The sequence below is a fragment of the Macrobrachium nipponense genome, chromosome 5, assembly GCF_015104395.2.
Source record: "Macrobrachium nipponense isolate FS-2020 chromosome 5, ASM1510439v2, whole genome shotgun sequence".
NCBI classification, from domain to species: Eukaryota; Metazoa; Arthropoda; class Malacostraca; order Decapoda; family Palaemonidae; genus Macrobrachium; species Macrobrachium nipponense.
Window position 1 is genome coordinate 128,201,310 of NC_061107.1, and position 22,515 is coordinate 128,223,824.

General features: G+C 35.2%; 2 protein-coding genes across 4 annotated transcripts in view; one reads left to right on the plus strand and one right to left on the minus strand.

The window, feature by feature from the left end:
- The window catches only part of LOC135215636 (phosphopentomutase-like), a 181,799-nt gene that overhangs the window by 96,282 nt on the left and 63,002 nt on the right, over nt 1-22,515 (plus strand). The gene's annotated exons all lie outside the window — the stretch shown is intronic.
- The window catches only part of LOC135215634 (dihydroxyacetone phosphate acyltransferase-like), a gene marked incomplete at its 5' end in the record, with an annotated part of 52,896 nt that continues 31,319 nt past the window's right edge, over nt 939-22,515 (minus strand). The window contains 7 exon segments of one of the 2 annotated variants that reach the window (XM_064250554.1): nt 939-5,391; nt 5,590-5,753; nt 5,932-6,090; nt 6,741-6,817; nt 10,970-11,032; nt 11,320-11,472; nt 13,015-13,146. In XM_064250554.1, the coding sequence (XP_064106624.1) occupies nt 5,289-5,391; nt 5,590-5,753; nt 5,932-6,090; nt 6,741-6,817; nt 10,970-11,032; nt 11,320-11,472; nt 13,015-13,146 (851 nt within the window). 2 annotated transcript variants of the gene reach the window in all.

Below are 22,515 nucleotides of genomic sequence, written 5' to 3' on the forward strand. Positions count from 1 at the left end.
GCAGCTCAGGCAGGAACTGCCATACACTTGCCCTGAACATCAGTTGAATACAGGTCGAATAAAAAGCAGGTTTGCGAGTCTGGATAACTTGACATAGCAGTGTGGCCACTGCTTAATGAGTGAGATTGTGGTGTGGTTAATGATTATCCAAACTTACTAAATCCTTTCAAGCTGGGTGATGTGTTGTGGTTGATGAGAAGCAAAAGTTACTTTCCTTAGTCAATGAAAAGAATAACCATCCAGTTCTTCAGAGCCACTCACTCTGTAAGGATCCACCATGAAAAGAGTGCATTGATGGAGCCATCACAGAAACCTCAGCTTTGGCAATAGAGGAGTTGCTCACAGGCAAATGGATAGCTGACTAGGAAAAGAATGAGTGACATGAAACCAAGATATTAATCAACAGTACCAGACACACCTTTAATAATTTTAGTGCCATTAAATGTACCCTAGAGCCAGGATATGCATTTCTCAGGGGGAACCTCTTTTGTGTTTGAGGTATGTCCAAAGAATCAAATATCGCCTCAGTGGTGGGGTTGGTGTGGTGTTGGCGTCCCACCTCAGTGGTCGAGAGTTCAATTCTCGGCCATTCCATTGAGGAGTGAGACGTGTATTTTTGGTGATGGTGAGAGAAGTTCACTCTCGACATGGTTTGGAAGTCACGTAAAGCCGTTGAACCCATTGCTGAATAACCACTGGTTCCATGCAACGTGAAAACACCATACAAACAAACAATCAAATCAAGCAAATTTAAGACTACCAGAAAGAGATGGGTTTGTTATAAAACTAATTTTTTTCATTGCCTCAGGAACCAAATCTTGCTCACTCACTCAAACTTAATCTGATTGTTTTTGTCACATTCCTTTTATAATTTGAAGTTTTAATTAAACACTTTGTTTGCATAAAGGGGGGAAAACTTGATGAATAAAACAAGATAATTACACATGTAAGTAATTTTTATTCTTTGGAATACTTACTTATCTTTATTTTTTGGAACATTTTCTAATTATCAAAATCATGAAGAAAAACAAGTATGTACTTTAGTACAGTTGACCTCCGTATTCAGGTTTTTTGTGTGGAACATATCTATAAATTATTTGCGAAATATTCGGCATTTTGTGGACTTTTCCATCGAGAAATATTCACTAATTAGTGTATTTTGATGTTATTTTCACGACTAAATAAATTTTTTATGATAAAAATGGTTTGCTAATTTTCAGCAATTCTAATTTTAATGATTAAATAATATTGAACAATAAAAATAATTTTCTCTCTCTCTCTTACCGAGATGAGAGAACTTTATGCCTATGTAATATGTACATGGTCATTTGTTTTGCATGATAAATAAATGATTTGCCTAATAAGAATTTTCCAATAATGATAATAATACTAATGATATAATATTTTCCATGCTATAATTAAAACTTTTTGCATTTGTATAGTAATTAAACATTTTAAACAAATACTGATTCCTAGTCTTTGTCTGTGGACTTCCAGCAAGGAGGGAAGGGGTTAAATGCCAATTTACTTAACAGTTTGACATATTGACTGCAGAGGGGAAGAAGTGTTGCCTACAGATGCTCATGGATTTCCATCTTTTGGTATCTAAAGTAGGAGTTATTCTCCTCTTTCGCATGTTATTCTCTCTGCCTCTAAAACAATTGCATTACTGCTGTAATGAAATATGAATTACAGTATGGTATTAAGCTAACTTTTAAATGAAATTAAAAAGGTCCGGGAACATAAGTTTGTCATATTTATGGTTTAAACTAGAAATAAGCATTAACTGTATGTATTACCATTTTTTATATAAATGTCATAAGAGGTGTCAAGTATTTGCATTTTTTACCTACTTGTGGGTGGGGGTCGCCTATCCCCTGCGAATACGGAGGTCCACTGTATATCCTTTGTGCTCCATAGAAAGACTTATTTGTGGTGTTTTACCAAATGGATGTATGGAACTGTTAAAATGAAATGCCTTATAATTTTCCTAGAATGATGATTTTTTTTCTTTGAATTGCCTCTTCTGTACATTTTTTTCAATTGCCTCTTCTGTATATTCTAAAGTTTGTTCATAAATGAGTCTTAGGTATGTCACACACATTACTACTGTCAAATAGAAACTTCAGAAAATTGGATTTTTAACAGTATTACTAGCAGACATGATTGTGCATAATTTGGCAAAGTTCATTTGGCCAGAAGATTGTTCCAATGAAACAGAACAACATTAAATATACCATATCTGAAAAGTTACATCTTTGTAAAAGCTTTATAACAAGATAAACAGAATATGTATGTTGTTGACTGACAAGATTTCTTTAGGAATTTGTCCAATACTTGTAGTTTGCTGTACAATGAAATTTGGGCATTCATATAAAGCATGTTTTATTGTTAATGTTGTACTATATTTTCTACAAACAGGAGTTGGGTCTGGAGGGGCAGCCACAAGTGACTACTAAATGGGTTTAACCATTTCTCAGGTGTGATAATAAATGTTTTGAAGTTTTTCTTTTAGTGTTCATGACTGCCATAATCCTACTGTAGGCTCAGCCCTCTTTAATTTGTTAATGTATTTCATCATTCCACATACTAAGAGTAGGAACTGAACTTGACCCTGTACCAGAATTATTAATTGCTGACCAAGAATGACTTCCTGGACACAGGAGTTTACATGGTACTTAGATATACAGAACTCGACAAGATATTAGGCCGCTTAGCATGAAGCGGCCTCATATCTTGTTGAAATTTGAAGGAACAGAAAAGTTGGTTAGATATTTTGTTAGTTCATTAGGCGGCCTACAGCATATGGAGAGAGGGGTGGAGCTTGGACATTGAGACAAGGAGAGAGCGCTCATCACTTGCTTGGACGTTAAATAAGTGACTATATATTTTTTGGTCAGTGCTCCCACCGCAATTTTTGCCTACTACGTATCAATTTATTGCCCCCTGTGACCTTAATATGGGCAGAGATGGTGATTTAAGTCAACAGATACATAATAGCAGAGATATGACGTTGAAGCAATCTGGCCTTAAAACAAAGCAGATATTTGATCAGCTGGTTGTGAGGAGGCATTCAGTTCGATGCGGGGTTGCCAAATTTAAGGTGGCAGCTGTGAGATTCCGTCTCAGAAAAAGCGCCCTGATATGCCTAAGAAGACTTCTGATCGAAGTTTGACTATTCTCATGCGTCAATTAGAAACTAATTGATGCCTGAGAACAATCAAACTTCGATCAGAGGTTGTCTTAGGCATACCAGGGCTCCCCCAGTTGCCACCTTCATTAAATCTGGCAACCCAGTGTCGAACTGAATGCCTCCTCACACCCAACTGATCTGATATCTGCTTTGTTTTAAGGCCAGATTGCTTCAATGCACTTATCTCTGCTATTGTCTGTTGACTCAAATCATCGTCTTGGCCCATATTAAGGTCACAGGTAATAAAGTAATACATAGTAGGCAAAAATAGCAGTTGGAGCACTGACCAAAAAATATATACAGCTGCTTACTAAACCTACAGACAAGTGACTGAGCGCTCCCTTCTTGTCAATGTCCATGCTCCACCCCTTTCTCTTCATGCTGTAGGCAGCCTAATAACTGAAAAAATTTCTTCCAAACTTTTCCGTTCCTTCAAAATTCAACAAGATATTAGGTTGCTTGATGATAAGCAGCCTACTATCTTGTCGAGTACTACTGTATTTTAAATCATGTAAGGTGATGAGCATATTCATGCAAGTATTTAATGCATTGTAATAAATTACTTACTCAACTTGGGGTTAATGGTTTTAAGATACAAAATTAGAATGATTTGTGATGTCTGTTATAGTTTCAATGTGGATGTTCCCCTTCAAAATGTTACCATATTAAGTAGACCTTTACTGGTGACAATCAAAAGAATTAAATGTTGAAAATCAGTTGGTGGGGAAGAAATAATTTTTCTTGAATGAAAGATAAACTGTCAATTGCCTCACACATTACAACAACACTAAAAGCTTACCTTTAAAACATTTCTCACAATTTAAAAAAATGGTAATCTTTTATTTATAAACAAATTCTGTTTAACTGCACCATCTATGCTACATATCCAGATAAGATACTGTCATGCTATTCCGCTGTACAGTATTATACCAGAATGAATGACAAAATGACAATTGGGAAAATCTCACAGTAAAAGTTTTATCCTGTCAAAAGATTGTACTAGATACAGTGTATGATATAAAGACCATCTACAGTAACAGTTCCTTTTTATAATACAAGATCATATGCACATTTCAATGTAGGTAGATAATTCATACAAGATAATATGCACAATTCAATGGAGGTATAATTCAATCTTAATTATTTGTGTATTGGAACATAAATACTGCATGTTTAATATAAATAGCCTTTCAGGCTAACCACTCTTGCATAAATACAAAAGCATGATGACCAACAGTGGCTCTTGTTATAAAAGTAATTGTAGCACACTGTGAAATGCTAAATTAACATGCCCAAAACAAACTGAAATCACAGTACATATATATATATTTTAAAGCTATAAATGAGCATTAAATGCTTTAAACAAAATATAAAATATTCATCTAGTGGTAATGATTCAAATCATATGGCCCTAACATTTAATCCAATATTGTTTTAGAGAACCACATAATTCATTTATTTCACAGGAACTCCGTGATCATTAAATAATCACTATTACCCATGAATAGTAATCTTAGGCTTTAGCAGATCAGTGCGCACACTTTATATGAGATGATATATGACACTAAAGAATATCTTCTTTGAGACATTTTTGTTATGTAATAATATCTTACTTAAATATAGATGACTACATATAGGTTAATGGTATTTGAATATTTTTAATATCAATACCATATCTGAAACCCTAATGATGTTCACACTAAAGTATTTATGCAGATGTACACACTGCAGACACAAAATGAGAATGACTAGCAAGATTATAACGAATTACCAGGTAGTTGTCTTCCTGGCTAAGAAAAATTTGTGTTAACATTAATATCTGATTGGGTAGCATTACAATAATCTTTACCATAGTTCAGACTAAAAAAAAAAGTTTTAAACAAAAATAAGCAGTATACATATAAGAAAAGTTTCTTTTCATAACTATGAAGTTAATTCCAATCCCTTCCATTCCTTACAAAACATAGTTTGAGCTTGCAGCTAATCTGTTCTACAATGGTAGAAAAATGACTAAAACTTGTATGTTTTACAAAAATACAAATGTTCTTTACTTTTCTATGGTAAGAAAAGGAAGACAAAATTTACTCTCTTGATTTCAAAGCTTTGACTGTAAAGGAGTTAGAGAAATTCTATTTAAAGCTTCACTTATATTATGTAGTTTTTCATCATTAGGAGTCAAAACTACCTGCCCACCGGATCTGAAATAATGAAGCATATAACTCATTAAAAATATCTTACATTTTTAATTTTTGAAAAGAATAAACCAGTACTTTATAAGAACAGCATTCAAGTAACAATTGGCATTGATGGAAATAAAGAAAATTGGTAGAGTTGTTATATTGTAAAAGGCATACACTTACTATACAAATGAACAATCAAATATTAATTATTCTTACCTGCATGTTTTTGTGACAGCCCCTATTTTTGAGAGAGTTCTTACAGCATGACGGATGGTATCTAACGAAAGTGCTGAGTAAACTCCATTCTTAGAGACAACGTTCTCAATATTTCCCTGAATTGCCAAAACCAGTGCCCCATTATCCAACAAAGTTTCAGAGGTCTGTAATTGAAAAATAATACATATATTTTATTTTATGTATCTTATGCTATTAGCAGAACACAGAGTACAGTGCTGCATGCGCCACTTTTATAACAACATCAGCTTTGTAAATTATCCAAATTTTATTTTCAAATGTGACAGGGATGTCGGCATAATCTGAAATATTCACTATCCTCACCATTGTTTGTGCTGTACAGGAATATGCTACAGTAAAGGGTCTGATAAGGTCAAGTAATGTACTCATAACCTTGCCATTGCGCTCCACCCTGTGAATGGCACCCTGTACAACATTAACTTCACCACACCAAGTTAATAATGCCAGTCCCTCCATGAAGTCCTGGGGGAAAAAGTGCAACAGTTAAGCCTGGTAACTTCTTGAATGAAAAAAAACTATTAGGGGGAAACGTCACTTGCTCTCACTCTTGCTGTACTTTACAAAAAGTACAGTATGTACAAAGCTAATTTATATAAAAAAAAATGTATACTGTAGTATACAAATTAAAAGTTACCTGCTCTCACTTTTGCTAAAACTAAAATCAACTCTACATAAAGTACAAAAACGAAGAGTTAAGTAATGTACAAAGGTAATTTCACAAAAAATAATGTAAATATGTACACTATACAAATTAAGAGAAATACATTCTTTTTGTTGGAACCTTGTATTATTTTAATATGACAAAACATGATTCAACCAATGAATTAAATTTACATCAAAATGAAGCAAGAACTCTGCTACATGAACTATCTAAACACCAGGGAAAAGTGAAGTGTCTCTAGTCTTGACAAATTGTAGTGGAAAAGTGAAGTGTCTCTAGTCTTGACAAATTGTAGCAAAGTACTTGAAAATTTGCAGACTGGCAAGGTTGGGAGGAAGGTTAATCCTAATATAAGTAAAATACTTGAATTTTATAACAAAATTATAAACAAATATTGTAAGCAATGAATATGAAATTTTCATTAGATAAACATAATATAGTATTCCAGTACCTTTCCTTCTCTGTCCTTCTCAAAGATAAAATCGCATCCAAAAAGTGATCGGAGAAAAACAAAGCGTGCTTGCAACTCTGAAAATGTAAGTAAAGCATGTTAAATTTTTCCTAATATTAAGGAACTGTATAATAACAAACCTTATAAAGCGATTTAAACCAGTTTAAAAAAGTCTACATTTAGAATTTTTTGTTTTTACAAAACCCTTAATCATTTACTTTAGCTCAGAGTAAATGCAACAAGTTGCTGTAGTAATAAAAAAAAGAAAGAAAAAAAAAACCATAGTGCACACGTGCACACACCTTGGAACTACCCAAGCTTCTCCCTTCTAACTTATTGCTTATTTTTCATAGGAGTATTTACTGAAGTTTACAACACCCATAATTATTCACAAATACTCTTTATTCAGTTTAATATTTGGGCATTAACATTAAACCTTTCACTTATGACTTATAAACAATTACATCTGTTGGTAGTGGCACTGACATGAGCAGTAAATGGGTAAATGTAAGAATGTTTATGTATATACTACTTTTATTTGTTCAAGATGCATATCTCTGACAATTTTCAAGGCAGACCACTCAATTTTGTTTCATTGTACAACTGAATATTTACTCGATACAATGGCACAAAAAAAAAACCCAATAAACCATTACATATATTAGTGAGCAGAAATTATGAAATGTAAGAAAATTTTGCACTTCCCCCCCTGCCCCCCCGAAAAAAAAAAACTAATTGCAATAGTTTTTGCTTTTTGTCCATAGCACACTCAGGTATATTACCTAGTTACGTATTTGTAGATGCAAAAAATGTTAATACCTTTTCTGTTGAAAGATGTGTAGCACTGACAGTTTACAAGGTAGACTGCTGAATAGTTTCTTTTTGCGGCTGAATGATTGTTCTATATATACAATGGCATAAAATTCCTCCTAAAATAACTTATATAGGTAAAATAATGGGTAGAAATTACAATATATATGATCATTTTGCACTTTCCCTCAAAAAATACATAAAAACCTGAAACTACACAAAACAAATACATATAGTATCAACATATATTTTACTTATACGTATATAAAAAATTTCTCTCCCTCTCTCTTGCAGAAAAAAAGATAAATATGTACTGTAATTATAAAATAAAAAACTAAAACTATACAAAATAAATAAACATACATGTTACATATGTAAAAAGAAAAAGAAATGGACACTGAATATGATCATCTTGGTTTGTGTAATTTTTTTTTTTTACATTTGCATACATCATCAGTAAGCAAAGGATTTAAATTTGGAGGACGTTCATATCTGACATTGGTAAGAGAAAGGGTTAAAGTAAAAAGCATATCTTCCTCTTTACTGTACATTTCTCGAACATGTTTAGCCCTCATAGTCCGGCCTAAAATTAAACACACCCATAGACCAGGCTAAATTTAAAGGGGAACTTATGGTTGAATTTTAGCTGTTCCATACACTATAGTATTATTCTATTTAAGTACCCCTGGTGAAAAAAGTTTTTTGAAAGGGGCATTTTCTTATTTTTTACAACCAATTTTCCATTGCACCTTGGGCACTGCCATTTTGTGTGGCTCATCTGTTATGCGTGATGTCATGTAGCGGTCGGCTCAGACAGGCAGAACTATTCTGAAGGAACAGCATCTTTAGATAATATCCTTTTTGGTTTGTATTTGTCAGCTGAAAATATATGATTGAAATGGTAAATAAAGAAGTAGCCTGAAGTATGCCTGGTTAGGCATAAACAGCCCTAAATTCTAAAACCCCATTAATTAAACTAGTTAAAAAGACTAAGTGAAGGCCCTCATCAATTCATGGACACACACACACACGTTTAAAAAAATGCCGTTCATGCCATCACACCACACATGGCATTTGACAAGAATAAATTTAAATTCAAATGCATACAAGCGGAGGCACCAAAGTAAAGATATCGGTAGATAGCCGCCCTATCTTTGTCGGTACCATGGTCTGTTCAGAGGGAAATTAAGTTCCCTAAACATATTATATAAATAAATTTCATAGCCATATGTAATATCCTGATCCTAATGTCATATTTTAAATCTGTTGGCAAGAAAGGTTCTGAACAGACAGTGGTTTGCATCGTAGGTTGAAAGATTTTATGTATGTCGATATCCTCCCTTCGAAGAGCCATCAGCCAGTGACTTGATTTTTCTTTATTTGACGGAATCGTATGGAATGTTATGCCTTTTGGACACTTGCCAGAAGTATTGGCACAACCAAACGCAATACAAGTTGGCATAATTGACACTATTTGAATGACAATTGACCTAAAACGAGGACAATACCGAGGATGAATACTCTACAATACGCGTGCTTCGCTGCTCTTGTTATTGAGGCGACCGCGGCACCACGTCATTGGTATTAATCTGCCAGATGGCAACATGGTCGAATCCAAGAGATATGGCGCTCTCCATTGAAGTATCTTGGCGCTACTTTGAAATTAAATTGTAAAACAATGGGATTAAGTACAGATTTGAGCAATGGCTCATTTTTTAGCTTATTAAAAGTTCTGTTTGACAAAATTTAATGGCTATTAACCATAAGTTCCCCTTTAAGGATTGCCAATTTAAAAAAAGGAAAAAAATGGAAAGAGGTAGATATGCATATACACATGGTATAAGAAAAAATTATAAAAAACTTCTGTACTTTCTACAAGAAGTTGAAAAGTAAATATTTTCAACCAAGTCAGCCGTAAAAAAAGGTGTTAATTTTACCAAGTTATGTTTTTTTCTCAACATTTTTTCATTTTGTAAAATTATAACAATCGCTCACACAATATTGTAATTGTTACTAACAATGTAACCATCTCTTAAGACAGACAGACACAAAAAGGAAGAATTAAACCTGATCCAGTGACTACTAAAAGTGAAGAGGTTGTATGTAAAAAATTGAAACACTGTTTATACATACATATAAATAACCCACAGGCCATCACATCTTTGCTGTAGCATCTCTATGAGTGACAGAGCCATGACAAGTACACAAAAAATGAAAAACAAAATACAATTATGTGAATAGTCTGTTGCCTGTTGTATCAAAGAAAAAAGTAAACTGGAAAAATACTATTAAAATAAGAATAAAATAAAAAATAAACAATTCATAAAAGGTCTGGTGATAGGCAAATTGAAAAAATATAGTGCAAAATGCACAGAGCATTTTAATACAAACCCATTACTACTTCTATATAGCCTTCCGAGTTTCAAATAAGAAAGACACTCCTATCCACAATAAAAATATGATTTACTCCTTCAATTTAATAAATTTTTGAAGTGTATACACACAACATAAGCAGTATTAGTAATAACAGTAATGATCACTCAAAGCTTTCAAGGACAGTCACTAGCAGAAAGGTAAGGCACATAAAAGAGGAAAAATAATTCCTAATGTTGTACTGGAGAATTTTAACATGCATGTATTCTTTCAAATTACTTTGGAGTTATAATTTTTCTTACTTCTCTCACATCTCTTTTCTTCAGAACATGGCCAAGCATGGGCAGTATGATGCCAGTTCTCCTGATACACATACATAAAAAAATAATAAAAGAATCTGTCCATGACTACATTTAAACAAGAGGAACCAATGAAAAATGTAACAATGAAAAACACTAATTTTTTTTTACACGAGTCTCTGGGAATGAAATCCTTTGCAAAAAGAAAAAAGCTAATCAAATCATTTGCAAAAAAAAAAAGAAAAAAAAAGGCTAATCAAAACTCAAAAATTCAAAGCATTTTGTCAGTAAATGACACACCATATATCACAATCACATGCTACAAGCACTATTTTGTGCTTTTAGATATACTGTCCAGTATTAATGAGCACTATATGAGGACCTGGAGAAAAGATGTGATGTATAACTCGGCAATATTGCATATGGTTGGGCATGCTGATAACTGGTTCAAACATGCATATAGCACTCCAAGGAACATGACATTTGAATACGTAGTTACTTTACTTGAAAAATTAGTTAATATTACTACAAAATACTTTTCACAAAATTAATCGCTGTGAAGCCATACTTAAGACTTAATATGAGGAAAGTTAAATCATGGCTAAAGACGAAACATCTATGACATGGGAATGACAGTTTCTCATTCCTAGAATGGATATTACAGGTACTTTTGAGCATTTCACAACAGAAAATTGCAAACAGCATTAACACAATATACACCATGTGAAGCAGAACATTCCATCTTACCTGACATAAATCTTTCTTGCATTTCAGGATTAACACCATTACTAACAAGGCTGTTTTCTCCCTCTGTGAGCATGTTACCAAAGTTATTGGGGTAGCTAAATTCTACTAGAAAATGTTTTACATCAATCTCTAATATCTACTTAACAAAGGGAATTCTACTTGAAAATATTTCTAATGAACATCTAATATATACTAATAAAAAATATATACACTGGGTCATTCATGATGTATATATCTATATTAACAACTCAAGAAAAATGTAAAGTAAAATAATGAAAAATAAAGCTAACCATCCTACAGCAATTAAGACATTTTTACTCATGAGAGTAACTCAAAAAAGCTAAACTTACCAACAGGGCATACTGGGTTATGATCAACCATAGATACCAGGGCCTGTGCAACAAGAGCAGGTCGGATTAAAAGGTGAATGCTCTGGTTGATGTAGTGTTGTAACATCAAATGAATGACAGCATGTTCTACAGTTGCACTTGTTAAGTTCACTTCTGGAATATAAAATATGATCATCACTTTGGTTACAATCAAAATGTTTATTCCCTTTGGCTTTGATTACAATCAAAATGTTTATTCCCTTTGGCTAAAAGGTAATTCTAAGACTCCACACTCCTACTACTCTACAAATGATAATCTACAACTCATGTATGAGGCCAAACATCTTTTTACAATGCAAGTATTATTCTGGACAGAATACAAAGAAGTATTTATTCCTGATATTGGTATTTGAGTTTTCTTAGTAAGTAGTAACTTCTGGATGGAATTCACAATGGAAAAGTTACAAATACTGTACTGTGTTGAGTATCTGGTGTGGTTAACATCCCCTATATGTATGTATTCTGGTATGTTTTGCATAATTGGAGTATTAGGGCTGCTATTTATGGCCGCTTAATCATTTTGGCACCCAGTTCAGTCCAATATAGTACTGTTATGTCAAACCAGAAGCTGCACCAAAGCTTTTGAATCAAGGCCCTCAACATTCTTGGTTTTATGTTCCTTACTTCTCAATATGCTTGAACATACACTATTTCTATAATCTTTAATTCACTCATTTATTTATTAGCTGTTGGATGCACCAAACAACCCTTCACTTAAATTATTTTTTGCTTAACTGTGTTGGTGTGCTACTAGCTATGGCTATTGAGTAATTTTCAATGCACAATTTTGCTGCCTCACATTGGTTGGTGACCTAATAACTAATGTTCAAAAAATCTTGGATTTTCCAGTGTCTGTACCTTCTGCAGTCTTTGGTTAGCAGATTTTTGCTTGAAGCTCCACTCAAACACACCACTGTATTCTTTTCTTGTTTTCTTATTTAAACATTCACTCACATACTGCCATTATTTATGTTTTATTTATTATTACTACGTATTTTATTTTAAAGTAGTTTATAAGAATGAATGAATGAAAAGTGAAAATTGTTGAAAGACTATCCTAAAGTAATAATCATTATTAGGTATTATTACAAAGTTCAGGTAACTTAAAAAGACCAGTGAGTCATATTCATTGTCTTGCACAACTCAAATAAAGATTTCTCCTTAAATCAGCAGTGCAAAATGGAGTATGTATGGTTGGTCAAGTTGAAAAATAGGATAGTTTGGTTGAAAGACAAAGTGAACAGATGAAAAACAAAATGCAAAATTAAATTAATAACATGGACAGCATTAATTAAATCCCAATATTGTTTCATATTCTAAAAGAGAGAGAGAGAGAGAGAGAGAGAGAGAGAGAGAGAGAGAGAGAGAGAGAGAGAGAGAGAGAGAGAGAGAGAGAGAGAGAGAGAGAGAGATAAGAGGAGGAAGAGAGAGAGAGAGCATGTGCTGGTAATCATTCCTGTACTTTTTTGTTCTGTGAGAACACATTTTACTCAAGTAATAACATAAAATCAATTACCACAAAATAAACCTTAGCAATTGATGCTTAAGATAAAATTATCACAGATTTCAGGTACATCAATGTCAAATAATATATTTTTTAAAATTTCATAAACATACCAAAACATTAAGTCCACAGTACACATATGGTAAACTCACTTTTATTTTGAGAATGCAAAACTTGTGCGCCAGGTTGGTGGATCTGCTGTATATATACATCACCATCTTCTCTTAAACAAGCTATTTGATTATGAACATCCAAATTCTTCATCAAAGCTTCTTCAAATATTCCTGGGGAGAGGATTTTACCTTCATTAATAATTTTTGTAATCTACTACATACCAGTAATATTTTCTTAAAAGTTATTTGCACAAATATTTCTCTTTACTACATAAAAATCATCTTTAGATCAGTTTTTCATATTTTATTAAACAGACCACAATTTTCAAGAAGCCACTCCCTCAATCACAATGGTCAGACCTAAAATGCTTCATAGATGTGAATAAATGACAAGGGGGCTTCAATTACATTTTACTCAATGTTTTATACATAACCTGTTACATAAGCATAGTGGGATGCTAGAACTAATAAGGGGGAAGGGAAAAAAGGCCCTCTTCTAAACAACCTGCATCCATGAAGAATAAAAATTTCTTTGAAAAAATTTTCATGTTCATACAAAACTAATATGTAGCTAGTTTCCTAGCAAAAGCTATGGAATGAGACAACTGAAAAAAGAAACAAGGAAGACTAAATCAATTCTAGTAACTGACTGAAGTATGAAGAATTTATGAAAGCAGTCTCAATCAACCTTTGGTACCCAATGTCATTATTTCAAGGGTTATACATTAGGAATAAATTCTTCTATTCAAATGCTTCCTGAGATGGTATACAACTGAAGGTCTCAATAAAATATAAGCTTTAAGACGAGACAATCACACTATGGAAGAAAAAAAAGAGAACTTTCAAGTGGCAAGCTCAGGCAGCAGCAGAGTCTGATAACTGAAGTGCAGGTATCAGTAGGGAAACATTCACGCCAAAGTGACAGTGAGAGGTTTCATTCAACATGATAATTAGCAAACTTTCATGCAAGAGCAGTAAGACAAACTGCTTGTATGTACTACTATGTTTCCCTCAGAAACTACTCCAGGATTGGTCTAGTCCATTTTTTAAAACATGCAATGTCCTATCTTAGTCATGAATGCTTGGTGGAAATTTTCTCCACAGCAAAAGGGAGATTGATGAATCTAGTTTGTGGTTTTTGGAGAAAGCAGCTACCCAATTTCTGCATTCTTATAAAATTATTCACCATGACCATTATTAACGTAACAGTGATGAAACAGAATAGTATAGTCATACACTAAACCCCACGTATTCACGGGATGCGTCCCAAAATGCCCCTGCAAATAGCTAAAATCTGCAAATACTTAGAACCCCTCTAAAACGCTTATAACTGAATACTAATAGTTTTATCATGAAAAGGGAAAATACAGTTTTACTCAACAAAATTACAATTTGTCGTAAGTTGTATTTTTCCTAATTATACAAACCTGAGGTCCTTTAACATATGAGATGTAATCAGTGCCAGCTGGAACCGGTCGTAAGCTTTTGAACAAGGTGGTTCGATAGTTAATAGTTAACTGCTTGTCCGATAGTTGGGTGTCCCGCCCGACTGGGAGATGAAGCTTCACTTTGCATTAGGCCCCAGAACAGAGTGAGGGGTGGCATGAGGTGGGACTATGTGTAAAGGACCACCTCAGGTTTGTATAGTTAGGAAAAATACAATTTACGAGAAATTGTAATTTGTTCCGACACGTAATACAAACCCCCAGTCCTTTAACATATGGAAGACTCACTTATTGGTGGGTGGAATCTGTGTCATAGGAACAGACTGGTGATCGTCCGACCTTGGTTCCCTTCCTGGTCGTAAGAGCAGAGGGAGGGATCCTAGCCTCTGCCCAACTGATCGGGGTGTGCACTGCAGGATCAGTGGTCAGACCTCTGGACCAAAATCATAAGAGGGAGGCAAGCATGCCTCTTATGAATAGCAGGCAAGAACTAGTTCCTACTCAAGAGACAAATATAAGGTCATGGGTTTGTCTCTTGTTGGCGTTCACTCTCCCCCTTGTTAGGGGAGTGGTGGATAACCGCTCCTATCCCTGTCCTGCGTAGTGACGACCGCAGCCCTCTGCCCACAGGTAGAGGAGAGAAAGGAGGAGGAAGAGAAGCCAGTCACACTCTCATTCACTCATCCAATCACGTAGTCACACAAGGATGCGATGGTGTTCTGTCCGCCAAGGGAGCTGTGTAAGCTACACAACTTGTTGAGCAGCCACCACAGGTCCCAAGGAAAAAGTGTCCAAGGACCTGTGGGCGATATCCCGGTGCTACGGAGAAGTTCTTGCGGAACGTAAGGGTTGGACCAATACCTCTGACTTCCCCGGTGCTAACAAAGAGGCGTCGACACTCAGGCCTGAGGTGGCGAGTTCTCTTCAGATAGCGTCTCCCGTATGCAGGCAGCGTTCGCGAGTGAGCGCCGAAGCGGAAAATTTTCTTTTTTCAATAAATCACAGCACGCTTAGTTTTCAAGATTAAAAGTTAATTTTTGGCTCATTTTTTTGCCATTGCCTGAAGTATGCAACCATCAGAAATGGAAAAAATATCATTATCATATATAAATATTGGGATATAGGACAGCACAAAAAAAAATTTCATATATAATTGTATACAAATCGTGCTGTAAGCAAAATGGTTAAAGCTAACGAGTTAATTTTTGTTGTTGTATTGTACACTAAATTGCTATTATTTTGGTATATAACACATTGTAAAACGATCAAGGGAACACAGAGAAAATATTATCACAAAATGATGCATGAATTTGTAACGCGAGGCATAAAAAAAAGCTGTTTTAAAAAATTCATCATAAATCGAAATATTGTGCTAGAGACTTCCCGTTTGTTGCAAAATGAAGGTAATGGATTGAATATTACTAGACTGTAAGTGTTGTAGCTTACAATTGCAGTTTTAGACCATTTCGGTCGAGTTAAAGTTGACCGAAGGAAAATTTTTTTCTATTTATCATTATTTATATGAAAATATTTCAAAACTGATAAAAGCTACAACCATGTGTTGTTTTTTGTTGTATTCTACATGAAATTGCACACATTTTCATATATAAAACTTTATGTAACTGCTAATTTTTAAAATGGTACACCATTACGACAATCGGACGAAAAATGTCTGATTTTTTCGGAAGAGTTACCGCGCGGACGTAAGGAAAAAGTTTATTTCATAAATTCACCATAAATCGAAATATTGTGCTAAAGACTTCCAGTTTGCTGCAAAATGAAGGTAAATGATTGAATATTACTAGAATGTAATAGTTTTAGCTTACAATTGCGTTTTTGACCATTTTGGTCGAGTTAAAGTTGACCGAAGGACAAATTTTTTCTATTTATCGTTATTTATATGAAAATATTTCAAAACTGATAAAAGCTACAACCATGGATTGTTTTTTGTTGTATTCTACATGAAATTTTGCACATTTTCATATATAAAACTTTATGTAACGGCTAATTTAAAATGGGGCAAACATTACGACAATCGGGCAAAAAAAATTATGATTTTTTCGGAAGTTACCGCACGGACATAAGGAAAATGTTTTTTTTTTCATAAATTCACCATAAATCGAAATATTGTGCTAGAGACTTCCAATTTGTTGTAAAATAAAGGTAAATGATTGAATATTACTAGAATGTAAGTGTTTTAGCTTACAATGTTTTTTGGTTGTATTCTACATGAAATTGTGCGCATTTTCATATATAAAACTTTATGTAATGGCTAATTTAACATGGTGCAAACATTACGACAATTGGACGAAAAAATTTATGATTTTTTCAGAAGAGTTAACGCACGGATGTAAGGAAAATTTTTTTTTCATAAATTCACCATAAATCAAAATATTGTGCTAGAGACTTCCAATTTGTTGTAAAATAAAGGTAAATGATTGAATATTACTAGAATGTAAGAGTTTTAGCTTACAATTCTGTTTTTCGACCATTTCGGTCGAGTCAAAGTTGACCGAAGGTTGATATTTTGGCACTTATCGTTATTTATATGAAAATATTTCAAAACTGAAAAAAGTTACAACCATGGATTGTTTTGGTTGTACTCTACATGAAATTGCGCACATTTCCATATATAAAACCTTATGTAACGGCTAATTTAAAATGGTCCAAACATTACAACAATCGGACGAAAAAATTTATGATTTTTTCGGAAGTTACCGCGCGGATGTAAGGAAAAAGTTTTTTTCATAAATTCACCATAAATCGAAATATTGTGCTAGAGACTTCCAATTTGTTGCAAAATGAAGGTAAATGATTGAATATTACTAGAATATAAGAGTTTTAGTTACAATTGCGTTTTTCGACCATTTCGGTAGATGTGGATGTTTCTAATAGAAAAATACAGCAAACAGGCGAATTTTCTGCGAATAATGCGAGGAAATGTTCCTGAGAGAAATCCGCAAATGTATGAGTCCACGAATCCGGAGAATGTGAATTTGGGGGTCCACTGTAAACTGCATTTTTATTGAATTTTTCATCAAAAAACCTTCAAATATTAATTATTTTGCATTTTTGGAGTCATATTTCTTCTCTCACATTGGCATCGTAAGCGTTGTAACCCTGGAACCTGCATTGTAAACCTGGAAATACTTTCTGATGAATATACAGGCAGTCCCAGGGTTACGACAAGGGTTCCATTCTTGAGACGCATTGTAAGCCAAAAATCGTTGTAAAAAATCCTAAGAAAACCTTACTTTTAATGCTTTGGGTGCATTGGAAACTATGTAAACTGCATTGTTATTGCATTTTTCATCAAAATAAACCTTCAAATATTAATTATTTTGCATTTTTGGTGTCATATTTCATCTGCCAGATCAGCATTGTAGGCACTGTAACCCTGGAAATAATGTCTGATGAATATAATTGAGAAGCGCCTTATCCTCGGAACATTGTAAGCCGAACCCGTCGTAAACTGGAGACTACCTGTACGTAATTGAAAACCGCCGTAGCCTCGAAACGTCGTCAGCCGGGGACTGCCTACTATCAATATCTTCATTGCCATTATTTGGCTGGTAGGGGAGATGCAATTTGGAGATACTTTTTCTTGTAAAATAACAAGGTTGGATTTAAAACATGCACAATACTTGATTGTATAATCGTTAAGTGTGATTTCACCAGTTCTTGACATCAATATCGCCTGCTCTTTATTTTTTTTTATGGTTACGGCGAATGACATCGGCAATCAGCCATTTCTGGATTTGGTTGTTTATGTTGGTACAGGTTTACAATTGCTTCATCTGTAATTAAAAAATGACAATTTGTCCAAAATTGCATTTTTCCTAACTATACAAACCTGAGGTCCTTTTACAATAGGAAGGTACTAGCGGCAGCTGGATAGGTCGTAAGCTTTCGAACAAGGGGTTCGGTAGTTAACTGCTTGTCCCGACACCGGCCCAGCGCGCTGCGCTACTGGGAGGTAAACAAATCACTTTTGCTTTTGGCCAAGCAAAAAACTGCAGAGTGAGGGGTGGCATGAGGTGGGGACTATGTGTAAAAGTACCTAGGTTTGTATAGTTAGGAAAAATGCAATTTTGGACAAATTGTCATTTGTTCCGACACGGCATACAAACCTTCGGTCCTTTTACAATAGGAAGACTCACTTCTTGGTGGGAGGAATCTGAGTCTTTGTGAACAGACTGGTGTTCGCCCAACCTTGGAATGCCTCCCTGGTCGTAAGAGCGAGGGAGGGATCCAAGCCTCTGTCCGATTGATCGGGGTGTGCACCGCAGGATCAATGGTCAGACCTCTGGACCAAGTACTAAGAGAGAGGCAAGCGTATCTCTTCGTACCAGCAAACAAGAACAAGTTCCTATTTGCAAGAGGCAACATAAAGTTATGGTTTGTCTCTTGTTGGCATCCACTTCCCCCCCCTTGTAGGGAGGAATGGTGGATATTCGCTCCCATCCCTAGTGAAAGGGATAAGGATGGGGCTCTGTCGAGTAGCCTCACCTGCATCTCGTCCTTATCCAGCAAGGTGATGACCGTATCCCTCTACCCACAGGTAGAGGGGGAGAAAAAGATAGGAGAAGCCAGTCACTCTCTCATTCACTTATCTATTCTTACAGTCACACCAGGACTCGATGCTGTTCAGCCTGCTAGGGTCTGGGTTAGCTACACAACGTGTTGAGCAGCCACCACGGGTCCCAAGGAAAACGATCCAAGGACCTGTGGGCAATATCCAAAAGGTAGAAGGAGGTGCCAGTGGTCTGGTTGTATCAGACCCCTGCCTTCAGTACCTGCGCCACGGAGAAGTTCTTGTGTAACTCGAGGGAGTGTACTTCTAGGTCATCTTGGTGCTGACAAAGAGTCTTCAACACTCAGCCTGGGATGTAGAGTTTCTTCAGAAAGCGCGGTCGCGCTTTCACAGGACAAGCAGCATCTCCTTCGCATCGAAGGCGGTGAAGTCCATTAGGGAGGGGATTGTGAAGGACTCTAAACAGATCGTCAGGAACCGAAGGGTTCTGAGTCGTCGGTACAAAATCGAGCGTCACGAATCCCCATCCCCTGGATGCTTGACTTCGCAGGAAAAGTCATGCAATTACTCAGAGGAAAAGAAGGGAATGGTCGTATGACCTATCCCTCTTCTCGACTTCGTGATGTCCTGTACCCATACTGTCTATCCGTCTGCATGCAGCAAGTGTCTCACATTCTCCTATCCCCAAGCAGTGAAGTTCTTCTTCCTCGGTAGTGGATAGGACACCGACATCAATTGTGGTGTCGATGGTATGGGTACTGTGACAAGCCGTTAGGACGAAGAAAAGACTGTTATGGAACAACCGAACTAAGTCCACAGCGAAGTTCGTAACAGACTTGGGCGCTCTGACAGCTGCTGACTGACTGCGTTCAGTAGGAGCAAGTTGTCCAAGCACCCGAGCAAGTCACGTGACCTTCGCCTTAAAAGGGTTATGCCAAGATACTAAACAAATAATTTGTTCGTCACCGATGCCAGAAGGCGAGGTGATGATTTTCAAAAAAATTAAGGCATGTGCCCAACAGGCGAAAGTCAATTGCCTTCTAGAGACCGAGGTCCCTGATGGCAAGATAGTCTCATAGTATAGTTGATTCTCAGCTAAGGAGAAACAACACTATGTGTCGTTGAAGACGAAGGTGTACAGAAAATGCAATCTACGTCTTCACAGCTGAACCGAGAGAAGGATTCTCAAGATTCTGAACCTGTGCTACAAAGACTGAGAAACGCTAACTGCTATTTCATTGCTGTCCGGTGAGGATCGTAGTTGCAATAAAAGCGGAGCGCTTTTTAGTAATGAAGACACAGGGAAATACTGCCTGAAGAAACTGCTTCTCATGGGCTGAACATTTGGAAGTAGAGCTGTCAGGTCGGAGAGTAGGCGATGTCTTCTGACACATCTGTTAATTCGGGGCGAACAATGAATAATTGCACACCTACGAATACGAGATATTTTGAAGACAAACTCAGATGTCTGCAAAAATCATTCGCATTATCGTGGTGCGATGCAGCGGGAGACTAGTACAGACTTCTGTTACCGTGCGGTAAACAGAAAGATGAAAGAGTCCAAGAGATATCTCTGTTGAAAATTCATCTCAATGTCGAAGGCGATGAAATCGAGCGTCACAGCAGTACAGTGGGGAAACCTTTTCGCTTTAGTCCACGGAATCAAAAAAAAGCAATCACGGATTCAGTTAATCACGGGTGGGTTTTCCTTGGACCACTTCTCAGTCTATACCTATCACTGGTATGAATCCCTGGTCGGCTAAGCCTCGTCCGGTTTCCGATAACCAACAAATGCATGAACAGATTCACATTATGATATTAAATATTAAACTTACTGACAATAAAGGTAATAAAACCATTCTCACCTTATATATTATTGGCATATCTTCATAATATGTAGCCTATTCATGGAATAATCCACATCATTGACATCAACTTGTAGTTGAGCGGCCAGCAGAAATGTAAACATTGAATCTGAATTACACTTAACAGCACCTTTGTCATCTAACCTTTTAGAAATGTTAATAGTAGTATTGTAATTACAGTAGTAATAACATTTAGAAAAACATTAATTTTCAATTCGAACTTCTTTATTGTTTTTGGTATAATGTAATCAAACACGGCAGTCATACAAACGATAATGCATAGATTATCGTATTGTTGTTTGCGATCGGCGACGAAGCTTAAACGTAATAAAACCATTTTACCTTATGTATTATTGTCATAATTATATTCATAATAAAACGCATATCTTTTATATTATTGGCATATCTTCATAATAAAAAGCTTCTTCAAGGAATAATTCCTTGGGGAATGCATTTTTCAAAGACGAAAAAATACACTTTATATGTTTAACAGCATGCAACAATTACTTTAGTTTGATGTGACTACATTAATATTACAGTATGGTACTCTAAGCAGTACAGTAACTATATTTTTTTTTAATCATAAATGTATATTCATTCACGAAAAAAAATACGTATGCCACCGTGACGTCACCAAACCTAGTCTCGTTCGTACACAATGATAGTGGTTAAACCGTTTCTACAAACTACCGATGTACTTTTACGTAACCCGTATCCTCTAAATTCTGTCATAAATCACTTACGTTTTTTGTGGAGCCCAAATACTACGTATATCCTGGAAAATTAACAAAATCGCGAATTTTATCATAGAGCAAGATTCACTAATTACTGTGTTTTCTTCTTTCTTTTCATAACTAATTGATTTTTTTAGGATACACTCATTTACAAATGTTCAAATACTATGAATGTAAAATAGCAAATTTCTCTCTCTCTCTCTCTCTCTTTTATCACTTGCAGAAAAAACTATAATACTGATCTATTATTTATTATCGTAATAAAAGAACAAAAAAGGTCTTTTATTCTTTCTGTGATTTACGAAACTGCTCAAATACAACTTTTATAGTTGACTCCAATTGAATTTTATTCACATTTATACAAACAGGTAGTAAACAAAGAAGGAATAATCTTTTTGAATCAACTATCCATGTTTTTGTTTCCCCCCCCATTTCTTATCACCCATAAAAAATATTTCAAAACACAAAAAATTTCATTAATGTATTTCTCGAGCTGAACTAGTAACAGTACGCTTGTCCTAAGCTGGTCTCTCAAGCTAGTCAACAGTTACTCTCATCCCAAGCCCTCTCTCTCGTCTCTCTCTCTCTACTCTCTCCCTCTCTCTCTCTCTCTCTCTCTCTCTCTCTCTCTCTCTCTCACCTCTCTCTCTCTCTCTCTCTATTTCTTTTATCACTTGCAGAAAAAACTATAATACTGATCTATATTTATCTTGAGAAAAGAACAAAAAGGTCTTTTATTCTTTCTGTGATTTACGAAAACTGCTTCAATACAACTTTTAGTATTGACTCAATGATTATCACATTATAACAGTATACAAGAGAATATCTTATCACTATCCATGTTTCATTTCTTATTCACCATAAAAATATTTCAAATACAGATTTCATTATGTATTTCTCGAGCTAAGCTAGTATCAGTACTCAGTACGCTCGTCCTAAGCTGGTCTCTCAAGCTATTCAAC